General features: G+C 39.3%; 2 protein-coding genes across 5 annotated transcripts in view; one reads left to right on the top strand and one right to left on the bottom strand.

Annotated features, from left to right (window-relative positions):
- Nucleotides 1-7,387: 7,387 nt before the first annotated feature.
- The window catches only part of CDC20B (cell division cycle 20B), a 54,676-nt gene continuing 34,937 nt past the window's right edge, over nt 7,388-27,126 (top strand). The window contains exons 1-2 of the mRNA XM_010966290.3: nt 7,388-7,459; nt 7,738-7,800. Coding sequence (XP_010964592.1) covers nt 7,397-7,459; nt 7,738-7,800 — 126 coding nt within the window. The 5' untranslated portion in view covers nt 7,388-7,396. The remainder of the gene's footprint in view (nt 7,460-7,737; nt 7,801-27,126) is intronic.
- On the bottom strand, nt 14,128-19,082 carry GPX8 (glutathione peroxidase 8 (putative)). Of its 4 annotated transcripts, none has more exons than XM_074358214.1 (3): nt 18,825-19,082; nt 17,967-18,102; nt 14,128-14,734 (listed from the first exon to the last, which is right to left on the bottom strand). In XM_074358214.1, exons 1-3 carry the CDS (start codon nt 19,026-19,028, stop codon nt 14,571-14,573), a joined length of 504 nt encoding a protein of 167 aa, XP_074214315.1. In that variant the 5' UTR covers nt 19,029-19,082; the 3' UTR covers nt 14,128-14,570. The 4 variants fall into 4 exon arrangements, with proteins under 4 accessions (XP_074214315.1, XP_074214317.1, XP_010964590.1 ...); XM_074358216.1 differs by having other exon boundaries at nt 17,967-18,228; nt 18,978-19,072; XM_010966288.3 differs by having other exon boundaries at nt 17,967-18,228; nt 18,825-19,069.

Below are 27,126 nucleotides of genomic sequence, written 5' to 3'. Positions count from 1 at the left end.
TTTATGTTATCTCCAAGAGATTTAACAGTCTCCCTTGATAGTTCCCTTAACCAGTCTCATAAGGGAATTTTCCATTATATTGAATGAAAAATGAAATTAAGCAATATTTATTTCTAGTGCTTAAAATGGTACCCAATGGATGAATAATTGGTTGAGGAAGCTGGAGTAGTTCAGATTAAACAACCTGGGGGAGGAGGAGGAGAGCTACTGGAACTCCTTAGGGCTACATTGTCCAATATGATAGTCAACTAGGCACATGTGGATATTGAGCACTTGAAATGCAGATAGTGTGAACTGAGCTGTGCTATAAGTAAGTGTAGAATACACATAGGATTTTGAAGGCTTAATACAAAAAAAATTATGTAACATTTCATTAATATTTTTATATGGATTATATGTGGAAATGATGTTTTATATATATTAGGTTAAATAAAGTGTATTATTTAAATTAATTCCACCTATTTTTACTTTTTTTAATGTGGCTACCAGAAAATTTTAAATTGTATAAAATTATGTATGTGGTTTGCACTACACTGCTCTAGGACTTACACACTGTAGTGGCAGCAGCACCCATAACAATGATAGGTTTACTGACCACATATCATGTCCCTGGCACTGTACTAAGTGCTGATAAAAAAACTTCAAGGTAAAGTTCTATGATCATGTTTTCACCTGGAAAGTGAAACTGAGAGATTAAATAACTGCTCAAGGTACCACGGCTAGTAAATAGAAGAGGGAGTATTGAAACCAAAGCCCATTTTGGACACCAGAGCCCATTTTCTTTATATCTACATCATAGTACCTCCTGGAATAACCTTTACTAGGAATCATAGAAATTGGAGCAATGTAGAGAAGGTGGAGGCTTTAATTCAAACTTTCAGTTTTAAAATTGGGAAAAATGAGGCCAAGAGAAGTTACATGACTTGTCCAAGATCTCTTGTAGTCAGTCTCATATAGTTTACTGCTTCATTTGGGGTGGCGTGAATCATAAATTCTAAGCAGGAAGAGGGTGCTACGACTGCAAATAACTGGGAGTGGGGTGGGAAATGGCCTGAAAAGCCAAAAAAGGAAGTAATGTTTAAATGGAGCTCTGGAATAGGGGCAGAAATTAACTAGGTCAAGGAGGAGGGGCATTAGGATGAATAAAATACACAAAAACCCTCAAGGTGAAAGGAATATGGTTTCTTTAAGAAAAGAAAAGGTTGTCGTAAATAGAATGCAAGGAGGTGTGTGGTTTCCAGGTAAGGCTGGAGAGAAAGGCAGAGGCCAGATCATACAAGGACTCTAAGGCCTTGTGAAGGTTCTGGTCTTTAGGAAGCCACAGAAGGCCTTTAAGCAGAGAAGTGACACAACTGATTCTTAAAAGAGGTCATTCTAGCTTTGCTGTAAGAAAACGGATTAGAGAAGAATGGATATGGGAGAGTAGCCAGGCGGCCATGGCTGTTGTTAGAGCCACAGACATTGTCACTTAAACAGCGGCATCTCTAGTTTTGTCAGTAAGAGCTTCCATAAAGGAAGTTGCTCTCACACTTAGCTGAGGACATCTCAGAGTGGTGGGTTCCTCTTCCATTCTCATAGCCTTGAGCCATAGGGCTTCAAATCCCAGAAAGCCTGGCTCCAAAGCCTGTGGTCTTTTCACAACTCTGTGCTACAAAGAAGCAGAAGGACAAGAAGGCACATATTTTTTTTCTCACTCTGAGTTTTAAAAAGATAATAAAATTCAATAAAAATAAAATTGGGGGTGGGAGAAATGGGTAAAGGGGGTCAAAAGGTAAAAATTTTAAAAAGAATAATTCCTAAAATAAAACATGTGACAATAAAGCAATCAATCAATTAGGAGCAGAAACCCTAATATTTGTCTTGGAAGACACTCCTCCATGAGTCTCTCATGTTCCTGAATGTCTTGCTGAATATGCTAAGAATGGAATGCAAGGTCTGAACGACTCTACCTAAACCATTTCTCAGAATTGATTTGCATTCTTGAGGGATGGGGTAACCTCTCCACTTGGGACAGGGAGCAGACTTTTCCCTGCTTAATGAAAAAGCAGTGGATTCCCCAACCTAAGCATGCCTCTCCTCTAATGCTACCCACTATGGGGGAAGGCATCTATCTGGGCTCTGCATATAATCCCTGTGAGATGCGGGGGCTAGGTGAATTGATGTAAACATGAGAGTGCTGGGAATTACCTACATCGTGGGGGACTGGAGATAACAGTGGTATTGTGAGAGATGCAAGAAATGTAGAGAGATGTTAAAATCATTAAGGGCTTGTATGTGAGCTAGAAAATTTGGAACTTAATTCTATCTGAAAGGAAGATCCTTTCAGGGGTTTGGGGTAGGGGGGAAATATGATCAGCTCAAGATAATGCTTAATGCCTTTAAGAACTTTATCACTGGATCTGCACTGCTTTGGCTAGTGCATGGCACTTGCTGGGTGCAAATAAGCATGTTAAATGAATGGACTGGAGGGGAATAGACTGGAGACTGAATTACCAGGTTATTGTAATCATTCAAGAGGAGTGCAGATGGAATCAACACTGCAGAGATTAAAATGACTGTCTTTGATAGTTGGATTTGGGCATTTCGGAAAGGGAAAGAGTTAAAGAAGGCTGACTTTGCCTCTACTTCACGGAAGATAGTGATACTGAGAACAGGATGCATGTAGGAGGAACAGGTGTTTTGGGGAGAGTGGGAACAGGGAAAGGGTCTCAATTCTGTTTTGGATTATGTTGTGTTCGAAGCGCTGATAGGATATCTGGTAAGATTTTCAGATCCACAGTACTCAAAAACCCTCTTTTCTTTGAGTGGGTACCATGTTCATATGCCTGATTTCATCTCTTTTATACAGATTTGTACTCATTTTGGATTGATATTTCCCTTTCATTTCTTTTCTTTCTTTTTTGTAATTAGGTTTGTTTATTTATTTTTGTAATGGAGGGACTGGGGATTGAACCCAGGACCTTGCCTATGCTAAGCACATTCTCTACCACTGAGCTATACCCTCCCCTCCTTCCCTTACATTTCTGAAAATCATTGGAAAGTAAATTAGTACCCTATGCAAGAACTACCCTATGGAGAAAGAGAAGGGGAAAAATACATTAAGTGTTTGGAGGTAAAGTGATCTCGTTTCATGCTTTCAGCTGGACAAAATTTACCTTCCATCTTCATTAATTGGGATATGGATGGAGAAATATATTTTAAAAGACAAGACTCTTTACTTAGAAATCAGCCAATAACGGGACAATATGTATGCACACAAACTACTTCTAATTGAAAAATAATGTCATATAACCAGAGGTGACGTACTTTGACTACTCTTCCTATTGAGGTTTTTTACATTGCTAGGACTTCCACAAGTTACATTTTTAAAGTCCTGCTGATAGTCTGAATTATGAGAAACTCATTCACTCCTTCCCCTGCGCTATTTTGAGCTAGATATTCTGGGGAGCAGGCAAGATGGTCTCCTTCCCTTTCTTTTCCCTTGCTCTATCTCACTGTAGATAATCCGGAGGTCTCCCTTCATCCAGTCTTCTCCCTGTCCACGTAGGCTGAAGCTGGACGCATCCCCGCCGGCATTGCGCTATCCCTCACCCACCCCACCTGGCGGGGCACGTGCATCAGGGACCGTTGGGACAAACACCAACGGTTCCTTTTGTCCAGTAGGGCGCATGCAGGACGGGTCGGGCGGGCGCGCGGGAGCTGGGGGCGCGAGCGGGGCGCGCCGACGCGGGAGAGGTGGGGCGCGCCGACGCGGGAGAGGTGGGGCGCGAGGCCGGGCTGCGGACGCGGGACCAGCCTCCTCCATCTCAGTGGGAGGAGTCACCTCCTGCAGGAGGCAAGAACCGACTGTTGAGGTTGGGGTTGGGGAGCTTTCCGGTTTGCACTTCTGGAAAAGCCATAGAAATCAGTGAAGTAGAAAAAGCAAGTTACAAAGCTGATAAGTATAGGAAGAAAGATTCACAGTGCCAAATTATCTATGTGTACGTAAACACATTGAGAAAGTCTGTCGGTGCTCTGGGGAAAGGAGTCGCTTGGGAGAGTGAATAAAGGGAGCTTACTTTCTACATTGTAGGTTTCTGAGATATTTAACATTATTATTTATAATGAAAATGTGATCATGTAGTTGAAAAAAGTATTTGCATTTGAAGAGCTTGGATATCCTTTAAACAGTTCAGACTCTCCGAGTACCGGCAAGAGATGAGTCACCAAAAGCTTCCCACTCGCCCTTCTTTCTTCCTTCCTCGCTGCTCCACATGTTTCCCCCTCATCTTCCTACGTGAAATCCTTTGAATTGCCCCTTGACCTTTGCCAAGGGGTCTTCCTCACAACCCTTTTCATTATTACAAATCTACCTGCGAAACCCACTCTGAAAGAGCAAGCATTTTGAAGATATTAAATTACTTACAGGCATCTGGACATCTAAGTTAGCTATTATATCTAAAACATATTTGAAAAAAATTAAGATAAAATGTTTGTGGAGTATATCTATTTTCTCCTAAACAGCTGTACTATAGTCTTTCTGTTAGTATGACCACATGATGTTAATTTTCCCCTCATTATTAAGTTGTCATTTTGAACTAACTTGACTTAGAAAAATTACAAAAATGGTATAAAAATCCCATTATATCCTTCAACCCAATTTGCCCAAATATTAACATTTAGCATAACCATAGCACAATGACTATAACAGGGAATTAACTTTACCATTACTCTATTAACTAATCTACAGATATTCACATTTCTACAATTAGCCAATAAATGTCCTTTTTTTTTTCCTGGTCCAGGTTTCAACCCAGAATTTCATAATGCATTTAATTGCCATGTCTGCTTAGTTTCTTCTGATTTGTGACAGCATCTCAGCCTTTTTTTTTTTTTCATAAATGACACTTTTGAAGAGTACTACTGGCCAATTATTTTGTGAATGTCTTTCAATTTGAGTTTTTCTCATTATTCAAGCAATACTTTTTTTTGTCAAAAATATCACAGAAGTGATTGTTGTGCCCTTCCTAGTGCGTTATATCAAGAGGCACATGATATCCATGTGTCATTAATGGAGATGTTAATTGATTACTTGGTTAAGGTGGTGTCTTCCAGGTTTATCCAATGAAAAGTTGTGATTTTTCTTTCGTGTTTAATCACAGGAGGCAAACATCCTCATCATATGCATACCAATTTTAGCATTCATGCTTCTTGACTGGGGCATTTAGTGTGTGGTGTTTGCCAAAAGGTGATTTTTCTGTTTCCATCATTTTGATGTCAGATTTCAATCTGAATATTTAAATGCACCATAACTTTTAAAAGGAAGTATTAAAAAAATTTGGGGGGGAGGAATTAGGTTTTATTTATTTATTTATCGGAGGTACTAGGGATTGAACCAGGACCTCGTGCATGCTAAGCATGCACTCTATCACTGAGCTACCCTACCCCACTCCCACAAAAGGAAGATTTTGACTCACAGTTTTCTATTTCACGTTAGGGGAAAAAAAGGCATTTGGAGGCGGTGTGATATGCAGAGGAATTAGTGGCTAAAATAGAATTTATGAAAACATTACAGAAAAAATTCCAAATGAATAATTCATTATACTTAGTTCTTGTAAGAACATGGAATCTAAAATCCCAATTTACATTAACTTACAAGCTCATTAATTAAACTGGATTTTATTACTACCATGTTTGTACCCATTCTTATAAAAAGGTAAATTTTAAATGGTATTTAAAAATAGAACAAAGATAAAAAGTCTTTAATATTATTTCAAATGTACTGCTATTTTTAGCTGGCATTTGCAAAACTAATCCTTTAAATCAACAATACATCTGACTCTCATCCAGTGATATTTCACTTTAGCCTCAGTGTTTGCTGAAAGGATTTACTGGAAGTCGGAATGAGTATCCTTTGAATGCACTGCAAAGAAAGTAGAATACTTGTGGGTAAAACTTAGAGATCTTTTTATCTGAGGGATATCTGATGCATTCTGATAAATCTCATTTGAAGATTAAGTTACCCTGTTCAGCATTTCCCCTAACCTTTATCATTGTAGATGGAAAACTGGTCTAAGAGTGGGTCTTAGCCTTGATAGCATTTTTCTTGCCTTCAGTATGAAGGAAAATAGGAAAGTGAGTTTAGATTAAAAAAAAAAATCACTACACTTTTGACTGTCTGATATCTATGAACCCTTTCCCCAGAAAAATGGACAAACCCACATGTTCCTTTAGAGCAAAAGCAATCCTGTGTCAACTGGGAGAGAGAAGGGAGGAAGTAATGAGATAAGCGGGTTGCCAGACTGTCAGAGTTTTCCCAGTTTCCCCTCCTGCCATATGGCACAGCTCTCCTCTCCTGGCAGCTCTGGTGTGCCATCTAAGTCTGCACAGCCCATCTGGCTCCTTGTCATTTCCCTCCAAACCCCTCCCTCAACCCCCAATATCATTCTCTCCTCCTTCACTGAGCCCCCAGTCTGCTCAGCTTTCTTGCTGGCTCTTCGCTCCTTATCAGGTCCACCCTGTCATTGGCTGTTTCACCAACTTTTTCACCTTTATCACTAGCCATTTTTTGGGAAGGTAGCTCAGAAGCTCAAGTGAGAGAACGTGACCACTTCCAAATGGCTAGAGCAAAAAAGAATGTATTGAATAAACATGTCAATGCTTCCCCTTCTCATCAGCACTGAAAACTTGCTACGTTTCTCTGTCTGTTTGAAAATGGAAGAAGAGCTGATGAACATGTTGGGGGAACACGCCTAAAATCTATAGCTTACATAATCGGTGAGCATCGTCAAAGGAGAGAAGGCCAGAGAGTTACTGCACTGATCCCAGAAAGGCAGGAAGTTGAGTTGGAGAAAGGGAAGTGGGGGCCGAGGAAAAGGGAGTTATTATGAAACATTTTTGTTTCTAAAATGGAAAGAACGTGAATTCCCAGAACCCGCTTCTTCGCCCGCCAACCCCGTCGCCTCCTGCCGCTGTCAAGCCTTCGGCGCCCAGCCCAGCTCAGGCCCGCCACAGCTCGCGGCAAAGCTTGGCGCTGCAGCGCGCGCCTCCGCCCGCAGAGCAGGAGGCTGCGGGGCAGGACCGCCAGTGGGGAGCGAGAGGGGACCGCCGGGCGCCCTGGGGGAATCCCTCCCGGGCTCTGACGTCAACGCAGCGCCGGCCAATGAGAAGCCGGAGAGGGGGATTCCCGCTCTGGCTGCCGCCCTGCTGGCTTTTTAAACAGTACCCTGGGGAACGCTCTCTAGGAGCCTTGGGACGAGTCGGGGGAAATGAAGGTTAGAGGTGAAATATGATCGTCCTGGGAGACGAGACTCCAGAGGTTTGAAGATTAAGCGTCAAGACTGGCTTAGACTTGGAGGAAAAACCAAAAGCCGTCGAGGAGAAGCTACACTCCAGGTAGGGCAAAAACCTCCCAGAGATGGAGTGGAAACTGGAGCGCACCGCCCGGAGGAGGGTCCGGACCGAAGAAGAGATGCTGTGGGTGAGTAACGCCCTTTTGTTTCCTCGACTCAACTCCCTAAAGGGGCTTCTTGTAGAAGGCACCTTTTGTAATACATGTTTAGGACCAAAAGGTAATCCAAAACTCTCAATCCTGATCTTAATTATCCTGTTGTGTAATTTAGTTATATTCTGGAGGTGCCTGGTTGCTTTTTAAAAAGTGAATGTAGTTTGACAAGCTGAGGATCTAGAAACATTCCGAACCTAACAATGATTTTCCTAAACAGCTTCTCTCTCAATATATTGTCCATATTTTCAAAGGAGAATGTCATGCGGGTGCTCGCCAAAGACGTGAAGCAGAAGAGAAGCCAAGGTTCTCCCAAGGTGAGTGTCCAGTGCTCTCTCTAGTTCTCTCTCTCAAATATGACATTGAACAAACTAATTCTTGCTACACAAGATATTTGCTGGAAGTATGAATTGGTCTGAAAATATGAAAAATTTAAAAATCTCATATTATCACTAACTATAGAGTCTAATTATATATTAAAACATGTTTGTAACAAACTGAAGATTCCAGACTGACAAATAATGGTAATGGTTTGTATATGAGTGGTACTTTCTAGTTTTTGCCTGAACAACAAAGGATGAATCAGATAGGATGTGTCAGATAGGCAGTGCATCGCTAGCTGGCTGTTACAATTTCATTTTAACAGTTGCTAGTTGCACTCCTCTCTGTTGCGTTCATTAACTTGCCCCCAAGGAAATGGAAATGGTGCCATCTTGTGGTCAAGAAGAGAAGTCACGTATTCCACAGCCCTTAGGTTAGTAATTTAAAAGTTGATCCAATGTAGTATTTTTTCTCCTTGAAACCTAAAGGCCTTTAGCTTCTCTTCTAATCAGTGTGAAAATAAAACAAATCCAAAGATTTTTATCTTACTTTTTACACATAAATATCTCTTATATGCTTTGGATTCCTCATTATCATGATTCACCTTGCTTCTCTCTAGGCTAAATAGTTCACATTCCTTTAGTTTTTACCCATAGATTCTAGTTTCAAACCCATCAACAGTTTTACAGGTTTTTCTAGATCTCCTTTAAATTTTTCTTTAAGTGGTGACACGACAAATTGAACACATAACTTTCAGAATGCACTTTCAGAATTCAAGGACTAATATCTTTTATAGCAGGAGAAAACAAATGTCATTTAAGTCCTTAATTGCCCTAAATGCTTTAGTATTTGTTTTCCCCAAACATAGCTGAAGATTTGTCTTATGCCCAGCTGATGTATTATCATGACTCCTAGATATTTTACTACCTAATACAAACAACTGGTCTTTTGGTCTGTAAACAGAAGTAATTGGAAAAGCTATAGTTAAGTATAGCTTTGTTAATTCATTTGTATTGCAATAACATATTTTCATATCCAAGTCTTTAATTTGGAAAACCTAAGCGTAAGTATTTTGAAATTTTTTCTTTCTCAGTTTTTGACTAGATTAAAGAAAATACTGGTTTTATTTCTTATAATATTTTTGGAGGAATAGGTTTTATCTATAAGTTTTCTTTAATGTGACTGTTAAGATGAAACTTCTGCCACTGTATTTCATGCTATAAATTTAGCCTTAGTGACTTCATGGGCCATGAAAAGCAGCAGTGACCTGAATCAGGTAGGCAGTGTATTGTTAGCTGGCTGCTTTGGATCAATTCAGCAGCCACAACTACCCTGCCACTTGCTTCTGGATAAATTCTTCTTGTTAACGAAGTGCATTGGTTATCTGTGTGTGATGGGTTGGCAGTGTATTGTTAGCTGGTTGAATACGTGAATGGCATCAGCTAACATGCAACTGCTATCTTATTGCATATACAATGAACATCAGAGTGTAATTAAATCTGTAAGTAATATGTGTGTGTGGGTGTGCTTTTTGCCATGAACCAGGACATGCTTTATCGTAATCCTTATTATTGCTATTCAGTTATAATACAATGGACAGCTTTATAATGGTGAAGAAACTACTCCAACTAATTATTTAAAACATTTTTGGTAATATTCTAGAGTCTCTAATACTTGTGGAAAGTATTAAAGTATTTGTGAAATTAGACACTTATTTTAAATATAAAGCTTAGAATATAAGGACAGTTTGGAATGGAAAGCCTAATATATTTCCCCAGATTTTCAACTAAGTCTTTAGTATTCTTTTTGGGTGCTCAGTTTCTTAATATGACATGAGAGTAGGTCTCAAGTACCATATGTGTGTACAGTTGAAGGGAGAATTGAGGTAACTTTCCAGATGAGTCAGTCAATTAAAATATTTTCACTTGACTATCAAGAAAATTGGGGATTTTGGAGGGCTGTGGGACTGGGATTGAATTATTTGGAAAATTTGCCTCAATTCTTCACTTCATTTTCTGTAAAATCACAGACCCATACAGTATTTGGAAAACAGCATGAGATTTAGCTCATGAATTGGAAAGAACTGGCTATATAATATAATTTAAAATATTTTTCTTGTTCCCTTGAAGGCCATTTTGACCCATGGAGTAGTGTCAGGTTGTCCTGGGGCACAGACATACAGTGTATTTGTATAGACATTTGTAGCAAGTTCATGGAACTGACTTTGGTGGGCTGGTCAATTATTTACACCCCAAGTGAGATGAGAAATATATCACATTCTATACTGCATTGGATTGTAAGTTGTTGGTAAAATAATTTTAATTCTTACCTTATTTAAACATTTCTAGAACCATAGGTTAAATAAGTACCTGTAATTTGATTCTTATGCATTTTGCTACTTTCAAATCTCATCCTCTTTTTATTGTTGTCTAATATTCCATTTCCAGCATCTTTGTGTTTAAGTATCCCTTCCATGTAAATATTCTTTTCATCTTGTTTTTTTTTTAAAGGTTAAATTTCAACCTGTTATTTTCTATAGAAAGTGACTGACCTGTTGATAAAAATAAAACCTACTAGATTTAGAAGGCTTGTCCCATGTGTTTTAATTTTTTAAACTAAAGAGTGAGACATAAAACACCAACATTTATATTCAATAGACAGAATACATGTTTCAGTTGCTATTATTGAGATGATGAGAAAGGAAAGGATGGAATGCAGTAAAGATGAATAAGGAGACCAGTGGGTAAGGAGGTGAATGCATGTATAAATTAAAAAAGAAAACATTTCCATAGGAGGAGAGGGAGAGAGAGGGGTCCACACTCGGAATGTCAAAGGAAGAGGAGGGGGAAGGGGGTCGAGAAAAGAGGACAGAGGCCATGCTGGTTGGACCTATTTTCTCTCAGGTGTTTTCTCTCGGGGCAGCCACTGTGTTTTCTCGCTCGTGCTGGGTATGTAGCTTCCCACCATACCTTCTGGAAGGCATCCTAATTCCTCACTGCTTTTTACTCGCATCCATCCCTCCGCCACACTCCCCCTGCCCCGCTATGAGAATGCTTCCCTCTGCCAGATGTTGCCTCAACTGTTCAGCGGGAAGAGGGAGAGAAGGGTGGGCAGAAGGGTGATGTGTCAGTTTCCAGGTGTGACAGTTGTTAGGATTTTATTCCCTGTGGAAGATGAAGTCAAGTTGAGGGATCAACACACACAGAACATCTCCATATTAGCTCCATCCAAACATGACATTTTTCTTTCAAAGGAGCACAGTATCTGGACTGAACATAATTTTGTACAGGGGTCACTCAAGACTTTTCGCTTGCAACAGGCAGTCTTGAAACACAGGCATTATGTTTAAAGAAAATAAATATAGAGAAATAGTATTTGTTTTTTCCTTCTTGGACTTTGTCTACATTTCTTTTTCTTCTTTTTTACTGGAGTGTTTTCCTACTTGAGATTACCTGCAGGCAATTCAGTTAGGTTGTTAGGGTCTAGTGTGATTATATAGTTATAATGTTAGCAGCTTTTCATAATTCAGTAACTGCATATACTTCCACATTTATGTATAACCTGTCAAAATAGTATATAATAAAAATAAAGAGTATATATGTTTTTGCTTTAGATTTTTCTCTTTGGAGAGTCTTATGATGCCCTGATCTAGTCTGATTTTAAAAACTTTGTTGTGCTGGAGCCAGCTCGTCCTGGTTTGTGGGAACCGATTGTTAAATTTTCAAATTTTGCAAGCCAGCTATTAAACTATTAGTACATTAAAATTGGCCATGTGGGAGCATTCACACCATGGAAATTGCAAAAGCTGCAAATTGGGACTTCTCCTCCAGAGAGCTGGTTGTTAAACATTTACCAGCCACCACTGTGTATATGTTATATATACTATAATTAGTAAGAATTTTATATGTACATATGTAAATATAATGTACATTATAAGAATTATATGTACCTATACATACTATAGGTACATTATAATTAGCATTTTCAAAAAATGAAGCACAATGTTTAGGGAATATTTCAGGCAAATTCATATTTATTCCAGTCTCCAACACTCTCTGTTGTTACATCTGCCATGAAGTGTTGATCAGGAGTTAGTATGAAGTCCTCGTCTCACTTCCCAAATAAAATAAACCGAAACAAACTTGAAGTCAATGAATTATTAACCATAATTAAAAGCATTTGATTTTGTCCCTTTTGTCAAGAGGACAAGCGCTGAGTACTCTTTTGTGTGGTGCCTGCATTTTTCTGTTACACTTCTCAGTCCAGGCAGCCCATAACAGTCTATGTCCCAGACTTTCTGATGCTTGAGATAGAGAAGATATTATGCTCAATTCAAGAAAGAGGCAGCTTTTCCTCTGTGTGTCTGCCTGGCGGTATTCGCATGAGACATCTGAGTCACAGGCAGCAGCATGTCGGCAGATTGCTCTACTCCCTTTGACCGCACGTGGCCTGGTGGTTACAGAACCCTGGATGGACATTTATACGGCACATTTTCCAATCCCCACCAGCCTTCCCTGAGTATTCAGGGGGGCAAGAGGAGAGAATCAAGCACTAACTAGATGAGAGATTATAGGTTGAATAAGGCAACCAAGGTTGGAGATATGTAAGTGAAAAAGCCACTTTATGTGGCTTTGGAGAGACCTAGTGATTTGTGGCAGGATGGACCTGGGAAGTGCGTTCACCAGGACAGTCCTGGTCGTTCCCCAGTGCGGCTCCATTACCATCTGCCTGGCAGTGGGGCGTCTATGTAGCCTCTGCAGTGCTGGCAGGTACACTTCTGTTCATGCTCTGGTGTGAGCACATAAACACCCGGCAGCCCCACAGTAGTGCTATGAACTCAGGGAAGTCGTAAGTGGGGGTATATGGTGAGAGTGTTCTGCAAGCAACACTTGGAGGGACTGCCCTAAACAAAATTTTGCTTAGAGGCCCAGAATTCAAATTGCTTACAGGCTTTTGGGGCAATTTTGCAAAGGACAGATAGAATGGTTAGGTCGCTTCCATTTCTTTTCTTTCTAGAATTCTTTTTTTAAAAAAATAAGCTTTGTTCAGAGTTCTTTTTTCAGGGAGAGGTTATTTTGGTTTATATATTTAATAGAGGTACTGGGGATTGAACCCAGGACTTCGTGCATGCTAAGCAGATGCTCTACTTCAGAGCTATACCCTCTCTCATTCCATTTCAACAACAATCCAGGTTAGTACCGATTTCTGATCAATTGAAAAACCTTGGTAAGTTGAAAGTGGCTTTTTGTTCAGTTTGACCCTCCTCCCCAGTTTACAGGTGAGGAAACTGAAAAGTAGTCAAGCGCCTGGCTCAAGGCCAGGCTGCTGGTGAGAGGCAGAAGCAGGCTCGCTCACACACTGACTGGCCATCCTTGAGGTGCCCCTGCGGAGCCTCTTGACCTGAGGGGAGGGACACCTCCACCACCACCAGATATCTTACTAACTACATTCAGAGCTGGGTGGTTGGACATATACTTTGAAGCAGAAGGTATTCCAAGAAGTATTTTTGGTGTCTCTAAGAACTTTAAACACTTCTGCAGAATTATATACTGACGCGGCATTACTGACTTCACCATAAAAAAGAATCTTCACGTTCATTTTATCAGGTCGGAACTGGAGAACCAGTTCACAGTAACTTAGACTGGGTCTTCCTTCTTAGCCAAATTGTACATGACTTTTTTCACCCCAATATTCCTGTTTAATTCTTTTATGAAATGAATATATATTTCATGAGGCAATAATTAACCTTTACAACTTGGCATGTTGCTTTGTTAGGCAGTAATTTGAAGGCTGACAAAACAAAAAGGTCAGGACTTTGGGGGAAAAGGCTATGTTGTGACTCTATCAGAAGGCTTAGTGATTGCTGATGTTTTTCTAGGAATCATGCAATTGCAGTCACTCCTTTTTTTACATTAAGAGTTTTGACTGTTTGGAGTTGATTCCTATTATTTCAGCCATGAGAATGATGCAGCATTGAATTCTTTCCACATGGCTAATCTAGTCTGACTGGATGGGCAACTGCAATTAACTCATAAGGAATCAAGCTGTATGATTATATACTCCTGGCCTTTTTCTTACACTTGGGGTTTTTACTCAGAAATACAGACTGACTCAACTGTTACTATTCTAATTATGGAATTTGAGTTGCTTCTGGAAAAAAATAAACGTTGAAGATGATGAAAACTTTTTCAAATGTTATGATAATGTCACTTATAAATGACTATTTGGCTGATTGTAGTAAAACATACCATGAACCTGTACTTAAAAACAAAATCCTACATATGGATCAGATAAAAATACATAAGGATTAGAATCTATGTACATACATTTCACATTTTGCAAACTTTATTTTGTCTTTTATTACATAAAAATAGTCATTTACAGTTAGTTACTCCAGAAATTTCACACAGTGTCCTAAATTCAGAGTTGTTAGTATGTTGCCATTTCTATCCAGTACAGTCCTAGAAAATGTCAAGTCAAATAATAGGCTATTGAAGCACACTGATGACTGTATTCTGAATTATTTCATGTGGTCAGGTGAAGTATTTAATATATTTCATTTAGATTCTTTGGCTGCTCTTTATTTTTGCTTTGGATAACATCGCTATTGTGGGGACATTCATTACCACTTAGTGGTAAGATAACTTAGAGGGAAAATCTTCCTTCAGTACCACATTTACTTGTCAGAGTATTTAAAATGGGACCAAGCCCTCATGGAGACATTTCTGTAGTCTGACTATTGCCTTAGAATGGTTCGATGGCGTTTTCATAGATCCTCTTTCTTTTTTATGATCATTTGTCTAATCAGAGCTGCTATCTCAGGCCTGATGACTTCAATGGGTTCCTCTGGCCTCCAGGACTTCACAACTTGACCCTCGGGGTTGACCAGATACTTCCAAAAATTCCACTTTGGTTCCTTCTTCGAAGAATCTAAAATATCAGAATATATTTTCATGAGTAAAATTTTATTCTTTGTAAAGACTTTCATTTCCATCACTATCTGCATAGATGACTTTAGAGTCAAGTTCTAGGATTGTCATCATGTTAAAAACAAAACAAAACAAAACAAAAATTAAAACACCCAAACAAGGCAACTCAAAGTTTGTGCAACCAGATTTCTATGTACTTGCTGACTTTACTGATGATTCTACTGACTTGGAATCATGAAATGAAATAAAATGGTTTATTTTAGATTTGTTGATCTCAATCCCAAAAAGCTACCCTGTCACTAGCTCAAAACTTTCAATTTCTGAACATTTTTTAGGATAAAATGATGTTCTAAAGATCTGTGGTGATGGGAATGTACGGATTACTTTTCATAGTAAATATATCTATGTTTCTGATATTGTTACATGTTACGTAGCTGAAAACAGGAATTCTAAATATTATTTTGAGAAATTAGACATCCTTTTGATACATCTTAATTTATAAAAGAAAGTTTTTTCTATTTATATCATATAGGATTTATGTGCATTATTATTGACTAACATGAGGAAAAATATAAATAATTATAACTAAAAATTACCAAGTGCCTATTATGTGACTACTAATATGTATGCTCGGTGCTTTAAATGAATCCTCTCATTTAATCTTCACAGCAACCCTGTGACGTGGGTATTATTGTTAATAGGTTTATTTATTTATTTATTTTTAATGGAGGTACTGGGGGTTGAACCCAGAACCTCGTGCATGCTAAGCACACGCTCTATCACTGAGCAATACCCTCCCCTTCCACCCCATCCCCCACCGTGAGGTGGGTATTATCCCCATTTTGCAGACGAGAAAAATGGAGGCCTAGACTCATGGTCACATGGCTAGTGCATGGTAGAACCCAGATTGAGATCTAGACCTTCTTACTTCAGAGCTCCTGCTCTTAAAACAGGGAACATGGCAAAGCAAGCAGATTTTAGGGGAAGATGACAAATTCCATTTTGTACACGAAGGGATTCAGGTGTATGTGGGATACCCAATCAGAGGAGGTTTTGGAGTTTAGGAGAGAGAGCTCACCCAGGGAAAGGGAAGAGTTAGAAGAGCCCAAGAGGATGTGGCAGAATCCTGAGGATCAGTAGAGGGTGGGTGGAAAAGAGGAAGCTGCAAAGGAGAAAGAGAAGGGTCCAGAGTGGGAGTGATAGGTACCGGGACCTGCCAGGCTCAAAGAGTCGTGGAGTTAGAGGCCAAATATGGTGATCTAAGAAAGAAACAGACAGGGAGGTGGAGGAAAGATGTGTTAACTATTCTTTTAAAAACAGTAGTGATGAAGTAGGTAGAAGGAACACATTGCCTAGAGTTTTTAAAGGTGGGAATACTTTGTTTTATGCTGGGAAAGAACCAATGTAGGAGTATAGGTTAAAAATACTAAATTAAAAGTAGCCTAATATTTACTTACATGTGCTTTACTTTGCAAACCGTGCCAAGTATTTAAATTTGTTATTGCAGTTTTAGAAAGTATTGCTGATCAGCTCAAACATCAATGACTCAGTATGAACATTGTATTATTAATTAAAGCCTTCTTAAAATCATTTTGAAAAATTACCATTTTCTATAATGGAAATTGTGTTTTTAAAGATAATGCCCATCAGGGCAAGCCTCTTTCTAGCCAGTGTAACATCTTTGGGTGAATTAGAAAAAGATACCCTTCTAGATGGGTACAGTGTCTCAGCATATAACCTTGCACTTGCCTGGGTTTCAGCCCCTACTTGCCTTTCCACTCAGGTGCCTTGTTTAGTAAACAACCTGCTCACTGGGTACAGAGCAGTCCTGTTTGTGACCACATGATCAGTTACTGCCCATTTTGGCCAATTTTAAAAGATCTAAGGTTCACTTGGCAGTCATCTCACAGTCTGTCTCTGGAGCTTTATCTAACTTCTGTGAAACCTTATATCACTGTTACCTTTTTGATTACAGAGTAGTGGACTTTCAGAAGGTTTTCTAGTGACAAAGGGGAAGAACCTAGAAGCTATTGCGCCCAAGTATTTGGCTGCTATAATTGAGAAATGAATGCAAGGGCACGTGCTCTGGCTTTTCTCTCCTCAGTGAACCCTGGAAGTAAAAGGAATGAAGACCTCACTCTAGCTGCTATTCATAATGTTAGGCGTTATATTGACTTTCCCTAGAAATTAAATATATTGTTTTTGGAAGATTCTGATTTAATACTTAAATGAAATATAGAACATCATTAGCTGGTTTGTTGGATTGAAAGCTTGATTGCCTGGCTGAGGTCATGGTTTTATCAAAACTCAAATTACCTCCAATGAGAACAGGACTGAAGATATCATTTGCCTAAGTTAGATGAGAGAACATTAGTTGAATGTCCTTTAGAATAGTGCCTGGCACAGTGTAAGCTGAATGCCTGTAAGTACTTTACTTTTATTATTAACACAATTAACCCTCCAAACAATCTTAAGGGGAAGGTACTATTGATAATGTCATTTTACAAATGAGGAAACAGGCACAGAGAAGTTAAGTTATGTGCCCGAAGCCACACAGCAAAAGCAATAGAGCAGGGGTTTCAACCCGGTACACTGGCGCCAAAGCTTTGATCTTAGTCAGTATACTGCACTACTTTTATGCCAGAAAAGCTTTAAATATAGATTTCTGTAACTAGCTTAATTACTGAGATGACCTAACACTATCCTCCTCCAAAACAATCAAGATATATTGTTTTGAATTTTACCAAAAACCACCTGGCACACTGAGATGTTATTCACCCGTGAGGATAATATCTCAGATAAGTAGGGCAACATAAAATTAACCACAAAGATAAGTTTAACTAATAATCCTTATCAATATTCATGAGGGATGTACAGCTTTAATAAAGAAGAAAGACATTGGCCCACAAACTAGTTAAATGAGAGGAGGATTGAAATATTTTGAGAAATTGCCATGACTACACTGAAAGTACATTCTTCAGGAAAATGATCATAAGGAATAAAATACATTGGAGTAGATTTATTTTGCCATCCAAGAGGCTGAAACATTGATTTCAGGGAAGTATAACTTCTAGAAAGTTACAAAGGATGAGAATATAACTCTTTGATAGTTTTATAAAACTGTGCCACTAAAACATTTCAAATGAAATAGGAAAGTATGGTCCTGGTACATTGGTTTTAAAAGTAAAAAGCAATTAAAAACATTACATTAGCAAGGCAAGGTGGATATTTACCAACAAGAAATCTGAATGCAGGTTCTGCTTCCGATCCTAGAATCTTAATCTTGTGGAAGATGGGGAATGTTACTCCGTAGTTATTTCTTGCAAAAGTTACTACTTCCTTGCTTGGGCGGGGCTCCGAGTCTCCAAACTGATTGCAAGGAAAAGCCAAGACGCTGAAGTGGAATGGTCCAAACTCTTTGTGTAGTTCCTGCAGTGCTAAGTAATTTCTGTCTGTGAGTTGGCAGTCACTAGCCACGTTTACAACTAGTGCAACCTCCCGGAAAAAGAAAAAAATTCAACCGGAAAGTGAAGCAAATAAAAGATTAAAAAAAATTCTGCAAGAAGTTAAAATCCTAAACCATGTTGGGGGAATACAATCTTTGATAGAGGGTTATTTCATATTTTTAGACATAACCAATTCTATTGAAAATCATAACCCAGATGCATAAGTTAAAACTCTGAAAAATCACTACTATTGAAAAAGCCCCAGGTACTCACAAAAGTATATTTTTAAATAAAAAGATAAAATATGATTACTGATAGAGCGCTTTTTAATGTTATTAGATTATGGAATTAATATTTTCATTAATGTCTCCATACTCATATTACTATTACGATTTCCTAAACAACTTAATGTATTATTAATTCAGCACTTAAAACATTTTAAAGCAAACAGTTAAGATAATGAGAGTTTATCAATTAGAAGTATATACACTATGAGAACTCTGATGGCTAAAGTGATACACTAATAACATCACTTTGAGAATGAAATTATCACATGACCATTTAACAGCGAAAAATTGACTATTAAGAGAATAAACAGAGAATATGGACAAACAACAGAAATTAAAGTCAGAAGATGCAACTTACTTTGCCTCTAAACTTTTCCAGAGAAACCGTTCTTCCTTTTGCATCTTTCACTTCGAAGGTATAAAAGCTGTTGATTTTAGGTTTTAGGAATTTTAGTTGTAGAAGAAATAGCATTACTGTACATAGAACCATAGACAGCAAAACTGCAAATACCTTTGCTTTGGGCCCTGAACATCTCAAAGGGTAGGCTGTGAGAGGCTCCATTTTGGAGATTTCTAGAGGGACGTCTCAGCAGGCTGGAATTCAAGGAGGAGCTGAAACCTGAAACCGGCTCAGCTTAACGGAAAGACAGGAAGGACAGACTAGCTCCTTTCCCTGCTGAGGAATGGAAGGACCCTTCTCAGATCGAGAATGGAGTGAAACTCCTAAATTAAGTAAAAGGCTGTAAAGAATATCAATGTATTTATAGGATGTCGTTGCAGTTTTTGCTAGAAAAATCAGGACATTTTTGGTGGCTCTTTAGTATCGTCGTAACAAAGAAAATATTTCACCAGTAGATGGTGCCCTTGTAACTTGAAAGCTGTGAAGTGCTCCCAGCAATTGGCCAGAGATAGAGTTGGGTGTATAATTCAGGAATACTTCAGTATCGATTAAATTGACCTATTAATATGATATATGACCTATAGGAATTTAATGTTATATGTATGGATTAAGCATGCTCTATGAGTTCACGGAATTTATAGTGGAAAGGGCAGTGAAATACCTGAAAAATTTACTTGCTCTGACCTCATTTAGCGAAGGCAGTGCCAGGTGAATATAGTAAAAATAAATTGATTAAAAACTGATGGCTTTAAAAAACCCTCTATCATAAAGCAAACTATAGTCTAGTAATTTTTCAAATTTTTGATTATGATGCACAGTAAGAAATGCACTTTACAGTATAACTGAGAAGTTTGATGAAACAAGGCTTCCCCTTTGAACTGTGATGCACCCTGGGCTATTGCATTTTTAAAACAGCTTGGTTCTGACCCATGAAAATGATTTCAAGTTTCACCAATGGTCTGCAAACTATAGAAGGAAAAATACTGAGCTCTATAATAAAAGAGGAATTTAACAATTAAGTAAGATAATTCCTTTCAAAAGACAAAAAGACACCCCCCCCCCCACCAAGCCCACGTCTCCTTTGGTGTATCACCTAGTTGCTTCATTTTTTAATCTTTATTTTTCCTGTGGCTCTTGCCTTCTACAGGAGGTCCAATATTGTAGAAAATTTTAGGGGTCAGTATGGAGAAGAAATTGAGAGCTATGTATCCTGAAATCCACGTTTCCTTTAGCCACCTTGGAAAATGCCCTGTTTAAGGCACATAGCAAGTTTTGTATGAAGGTGCTTTGTTCCACTAGGGCCTGACTGTTGGTGTTGTGAGTTTCCAGAAAGTGATGGGAAATGCACAGAATGATCTGAGATGCCTGCGAGAGTCCCTCCCCATCACTTTTAGATCTTTGGAGCTTAAGGGGATGTGCTAAGGAGGCTGCCAGCTCTGCTCTGGCCCCAGCTTCTGGGCTGTGTGTGTTTAGAGGTAGCTGAGCAACGCCCACAGCTTTGGCACATAAACCTGTCAAAGACCATAAACCACTTCACTCCCATTCTGGGGCCTGACACAAGAAAGGATACAAAAGAAAACTATTTTCTTGTAAATGTAATTTCTAGTAACTAAAAATGTGCACAAAATGTATTATATTACTTCTCAACTGTGGTGACTTTGCTTTGGTGTTCTGTTGCTGAGTTATCGATAAAGTCAAAGTCCTTGTGTTTATAACACTGCTATGTAATTTAAATTCTCTGGCCTTGCTCCTCCAAGTCAGGACCTTGTCTGCAGCACTGCCGTCACCTGGGTGCTTGTTGGAAACAGCATCTCAGGCCCCACCCCAGCCTTTCTGAATCAGAATCTGCATTTTTACGAGATCCTCTTGACTCAAGTGAACATTTAGGTTTGAGGAACTTTAGACTTCAATCTTTTTCTGGCTTGCAGAGCAATAAGCTTCTTTGGTTTCCCTTTGTCTTCCCTAGTAGATGTGCTTCGTATCTCTGTATCTATACTAGGTACTTTAACTCCTCAGGCTGTCCAAGTAAATGGCTTTAAAAGTTAATACATACAACCTGCTGTAATTTGAACCCTGTAAACCCATCCCATTATAACTGTGCTTTGAAGGAAGGGATGGAGGGGCACCTCTGGGAGGGACGTTGACTGACCATCCCCCAGGCAGGGCCCGACAGGGTGATATTATTTTGATAAAATCATTATAATAGTTTCTAGTCCATTGTTTTCTATGTAAAGAATCTCCCATTGAGTTATCCAGAGCTGAATGGACTTGAGAAGGCCAATATTAATTCTGTATGAACTTGCAAGAAATTGCTGTATGAGCCAGCATGCCAGCTTTTACAAGCAGAAATAAAACAATTGTGCAGACCTGATGATTCATGGTAGTTTGCCCAGAAAATTCACTCTACATGAAAATGACTTTGAAAGCTTAGGTAAGTCTCTTGTCAAAGATGAAATCAGAGCCAATTTGTTAATTTATGATTCTTAAGGCTTAGAAGCATGATATATATATATATATATATATATATATATATATATATATATATATATATATATATATATATATGAATATCCATAGGCCCATTAACCAAACATGCAAGGCAACAGTTTGGGGAACTCCCACCCTAGACAGTGGTGAACACAGATAGATTTTGGACCTTAGAAATCTCTTCTCTTGGTTGAGTCTTTCTCTGTATATATTTTGATATCATCATCTCTCAGCTTTCTGGGGATCTGTCATCATTGCTTACACATTCTGTTTATACTAGAGACCATCCTCAGATTATAAGTAAATCCACATTGCAAATTTCTCTGCATAGGAGATCATATGCTAAAAAACCCACCAGCACTCTTTCAGAAGATACAGGAAGGCTTCCTAAAGGAGGGGAAGAGACTGATGAGGTTGAAATTTAAGGTTAAGGGAAGCTACTGGGCCAAGAATGGGATCAAGCAGTTTGACTCAGATAATCAACCAACTCAGGCACTGTGGAAGATATAATAAAGTATAATTGATGGAGACAGCCTCACACTAGCTTGCAATCAATTTTGGAGACAAAGCACACATGGAACAATCAGAAACAATTATAAGTCAGCAAATAACCAAGTGCTAAAGAAATGACTTACGTTTGTAAGAGCTTTCTACTCTACATGGGCCCCATAAATAAATAAATAAATGAACAAATGACATGCTTGTAGGAAGCTATTTTTGCATATTTAATATACAAATAAATATGCATATACTTATATTAAAGGGGATATTGTGTTGTATAAACCTCTTTACAGACATTATGCAAAAATTCTTTGAAATAGGAAGAAGTTAATAATTCACCCAAGATCGCAGAACTAGTAAGTAAGTGGGACAGCCAAGACTAGAGTTTAGGACTTTCAGCTTCCTAACCAAAATTATTTTAATGATGTTAAACCATTTCTCTGTAATAGAAAAAATATGTTTACTTAGGAAACGTGATAGGTGAGATTGCTGCAGTACTCTGGTGAAGGGGTTCTATTCACTAGGAGGCATTTAGTTTTATAAGAAATCAGTTAAGGGTCTGAAGAACAGAGGGAGTGGAGAACAAGCACCAAAAACTTGGCCACGTGTGCTGATGTTATCTGGAAGAGGTCAGAGTCCAGAGCAACACGTGAAGCTGAGAGATGATAGTGGCTTAATGAAGGCAGCCTTGGTCAGGGAGATAGAAGGGAAGGGATAAATACTAAGGACACTCTGGAGCCCCCGGTGGCAGGCACTGGCAGTGCAGAATAAAGGATATCTGATCATGACAATTTTTGCTTGGGTAGTATGGCTCACTACCACCAGGAGGCATTGGAGGTTCAAAGATGAGAAGATAAAAAACATTTTGGTCTTCATGAGTAATTTGAGATAATACCGAGACCCTGAATTCAAAATGTCTTGAGGACAGATTGCTGCTGCTTTGGGCTGGTGGTGCTGGGCCTGGTGGGAGGGGCAGACATTCAGAGGCTAGTAGGGAGATTGGGGGGATATGCCTGAGAGCTAACGTGCCATCTTTGTTACTTTTGTTACCTGTCATGAGGTTCTGGAAAGACCCTGCCATCACCAGCATGTCTTTCCTTGGAATGTCCAGGTTTTTCCAGCCCACTGAATATTTATGTGTCAGATTATTTATCACTAGATGTATATTTGTTTTTATTTTCCCAGTTGTTTCATTGTCACTTCCTGACTTTATTTTTAACCTCTCTAGGTTCCTTTCTATTTATTTTTCTGGCCCTGGTGCCCTGAATTCCTCCCGATTTAGTGTCAATATGATGTGAACTCTAAAGGTAAACAAGCCACACTGATATGGTTGAAGTATCAGGTCATTCATCCCTTTTCCCTTCTTTGTCTTATTTTCCTTATCTTCCTCTTCCTCTCTATTAATAAATACTTGAGTCATTTAAAACTATGCGACAGGCATTTCCTCAGCAGGAGATAGATCCTGAACAAAAGTTTAAAAACACTGAAGATGAAATAGCACAATCCTCCCCCACTCCCCCTGCCCCCGGCCCCCGCAGTGTTTCATTTGCATACCACCTCTGTGATTTTTGCCCTGTCTGCATACCGTTTGTTAGTTACTTAACTTTGTTCAAATTGAGTCATTCATTTTACTCAAATTAATTTTTATAAGGGAAAACTTTCCATCAACATTGAGAAATTTAAAACATTAATTAGAATACTTAACTATTAAAAAATGTTCGTCAGTACTGTTACAAACCCTATATCGTTAGTGGAGGGGCTGACTGAGAACTATATATTCAAAATGCACTTCTTTGAAGTTTTTTTGTGTTGAATACAGATTTGCCTCCTTCCACTCATTGGTCCTTGTTTTGTCATAGGGAGCAATACAAAGTAAGTTTTGCTTTTCTTTTTTTTTGCAAATTGCTTCCCTTTAAAGGAGACAATTCCTTTGGGATCTTCTTTCCTCTAGATTAGATTCCCCAGATGCCCTCCCTCCATTCATGTGTTGCTCTGTTGCTGTGTCTTCCCTAACCTCCTATCATTGCAGTCTCTTTCCTCCAAATAAACTCAATTTTTGAATCCTGGCTTGTTCATCTCCTTCTAAAAGAACGGTTCTGAGACTGGCCACAGTTCTCCAGATGAGTTCTCACCAGTGCAGAGTTAATGGGGCTTTGCTTGTTTTTGTTTGAACACAGTTTTTCCCTTAATGGGACCTAAAGTTGTTCTGCTTAGAAAAAAGTAATAGTGTTATACTGCTGACTCGTATTCTGGCAGTGAGTGTCTAATACGGCCCGTCATTTTCACTTCTTACCAGTTTTCGCCCATGTTAGGCCTGTGCAATGGAAAAACATCTAAATGGCAAGATTTTTTTCTTATTGAATTTAATTTTGCTGATTTTGGTCTTCGTCCCAGACTTTATTCTGAATTCTGCTCTATCCTTTAATATTTTAACTTTCTTCTCAATTTAGGGAAAACAATTTTGATAAATAAATCTCCATCAAGCCACTGATAAATCAAACAGCGTAAGCCAGGGACAAAAGCCCTTCAGTACGTCACCGGGGATTCATTCAGGCTAATGTGGATCCAGAAAGACTTGTGCCATCCCAGCCACTGGCGGCGAACTACTTATTTCCAAATACTTGTTCCTCCTGTTGGAAAACCATGAAAAAATGTGTCTATCTAAATTTGTGGGGAGCACTTTTCTCATTTGTCATGTGTTTTCATAGATCACTAATCAGTATCGTTCTGGAAGTGTCATCATTGTGCTGAGGTGTCATTGATCTGGCCCTACGGACTTGAACTTATTTAAAATGCCCAGATGAATACTTATTGCTTAATTTATCTTGCTTTCCAGTTTCTGCAGAAATGTTTATTATACCCTGTCCAATTTGAAAATCATTCTCCTTAATAAAAAGAAAGAAGGAAAATATCTTAGTTCTTTGCCTCTTAAATTCTTTCTTAAATCCCTTGTGCCTTTTTAGGGCTAATTGCCTCCAGGGGAAGAGATTCATTCATTTACTCATTATGGAGCTCCCAGATGCCAATAATGTCCTAGACTCTGAGGACAGTAAGAGAAAAGACAAAGTCCCTGATCTTAAGGAATTGATAATAGAGTAGGAGGACATAAAAATAATCAGAAAAGTGGAATATGAGCCGTCTTAGTCTGTGTGGGCTGCTATAAAAGATACCACAGACTGGGTAGCTTATAAACAGCAGAAATTTATTTCTCACATGTCTGGAGGCTGGAAGTCTGAGGTCAGGGTCCCAGCATGGACGGGGGAGGGCTGTCTTCTGTGTGGCAGACTGCTCGTTGTGCCCTCACATGGTGGATGTGGCTAGAGAGCTCTGTGGAGCCTCTTTAATAAGGACACTAATCCCATTTGTTAAGGCTCTGCCCTCATGATCTCATCACTTCCCAAGGGCCCCATCTACTAACATCATCATCTTTAGGGGTTAGGATTCCAATATTATGTTTTCGGAGTCGGGGACACAAACGTTGAGACTACAGCATGAGCAGAGGTGCTAACAAAACAGGGCCTGAATCACTTTGTGAGTTCAAACCTTGGGTTGCCCTGGTTGGCTGTGAGGTTGTGCCCTGCATCTTCCAGAGGCTGCCCTTCATAATGACAGTGATGTGTACTGCTGTATGCAGTGGCCTGGATCCCGGATCCACTGCTTATCAGTGCTGTATCTTTGCTCAAGTTATCCTTGTTCAAGCCTATTAACCTTTACTTTCCAACTCTAGAGAATAGGGTAAAGAATTATATCTATCTCATAGGGCTGTGATGAAGTTTAAATAAAAAACCCCTCTAAAACATTTATAATACATTTATCTCAGTGCTTGGCACATACTGAGTGCTTGGTAAATGTTGTTATTATTAATAAAATGTGACCGGGCTCTACTGGAAGCACACACAGCGAGCCATGGAAGCACAAGGAGTCCTCAGGAGTTTCCAAAGACTGATGTAACACATCACCACAAATGTGGTGACTTAAACCAACACACATTTATTCTCTTAGTTATGGAGCCTAGAAGTCCAAAATTAGTTTCCCTGGTAGAAGCCAGGGAGTTAGCAGGGCCTTCTTTCCTCCAGAGGCTTTACAGGAGAAGCCGTTCCTTGCCTCTGCCAATTTCTGATGAAGCCAGCATTTCTTGGTTGTGCTTCACTCCAGTCTCTGCCTCTGTGGTCACACTGCCTTCTCCTCCTCCGTGTGTAGTCAGATGTCCCTCTGCCTCCCTCTTGAAGGACATATGATTTCATTTAGGGGCCATCCAGATAATCCGAGATGATCTCCGCATCTCAAGATCCTTAACTTAGTCACACCTGCAGAACCCCTTTGCCATATAAGATAACATTCATAGGTCCCAGGGATTCAGATCTGGATATCTTAGGGGACCACTATTGAATTAGTCAGGATTCTCTGGGGAAACAGATCCAACAGGATATATATGAGATTATGGAGGTTAAATCCCACAACCTGCCATCCTCAAGCTGGAGAACCAGGAAAGCTGGTACAACTCAGTCTGCTGGTCTGAGTCAAGGAGTCCAAATGTCTGAGAACCAGGAGCTCTGACGTCTGAAGGCAGGAAAAGATAGATGTCCCAGTTCAAGAAGAGAGAATTTGCCCTTCCTTTGCCTTCTTGTTCCATTTGTGTCCCCAGTGGATTGGATGGTGCTCACCTTTGTTGGTGAGGGTGGATCTCTTTACTCAGTCTACTGAGTCAAAAGCTAATCTCTTCCAGGAACACCCTCACAGAGACATCCAGAAACAATGTTTTACCAGCTTTCTGGGCATCCCTTAGCCCAGTCAAGCTGACACATAAAATTAGCCATCACAGTCATGTACCCTGCCCAACCTGGTTTAGAATGGGAAGAAATGTCAGAGCCACCTTCCTGAAGGAGCTGATTGGTGGCTGATCCCAGCCACGAGGGGGGGGGTGGAAGCTACCCCAGCAGAGATTTGTGCAAAAGCATCCCAGATGGGGAAAGAGCGTGGAGAGAGGGACAGTGGACGAGCCAGAGAGACATGGCTCGTTGTCAGTGTCACTGTGAAATTTCTTGATCATTTTTCTTAGCTGACATATCAAATTCTTTATTTATCCTCATTGAAACTCAGGATTATTTTGTTTTAAAATGTGTATTTAAATTTGGGACTGCAAGAAGACCTTTGATCAAGAGTATCATGTTTGTTGCAAATTAAATATATCTTCAGATACGGTGTCTCCCTGACATCTTGCTGCCTGGAAGGGTGAGGTCTGCTTGGCTCGTGTTTGCAGAGGTTGTAGACG

This window comes from Camelus bactrianus, chromosome 3, assembly GCF_048773025.1.
Source record: "Camelus bactrianus isolate YW-2024 breed Bactrian camel chromosome 3, ASM4877302v1, whole genome shotgun sequence".
NCBI lineage: Eukaryota > Metazoa > Chordata > Mammalia > Artiodactyla > Camelidae > Camelus > Camelus bactrianus.
This window is presented reverse-complemented; position numbering and strand designations above follow the sequence as displayed.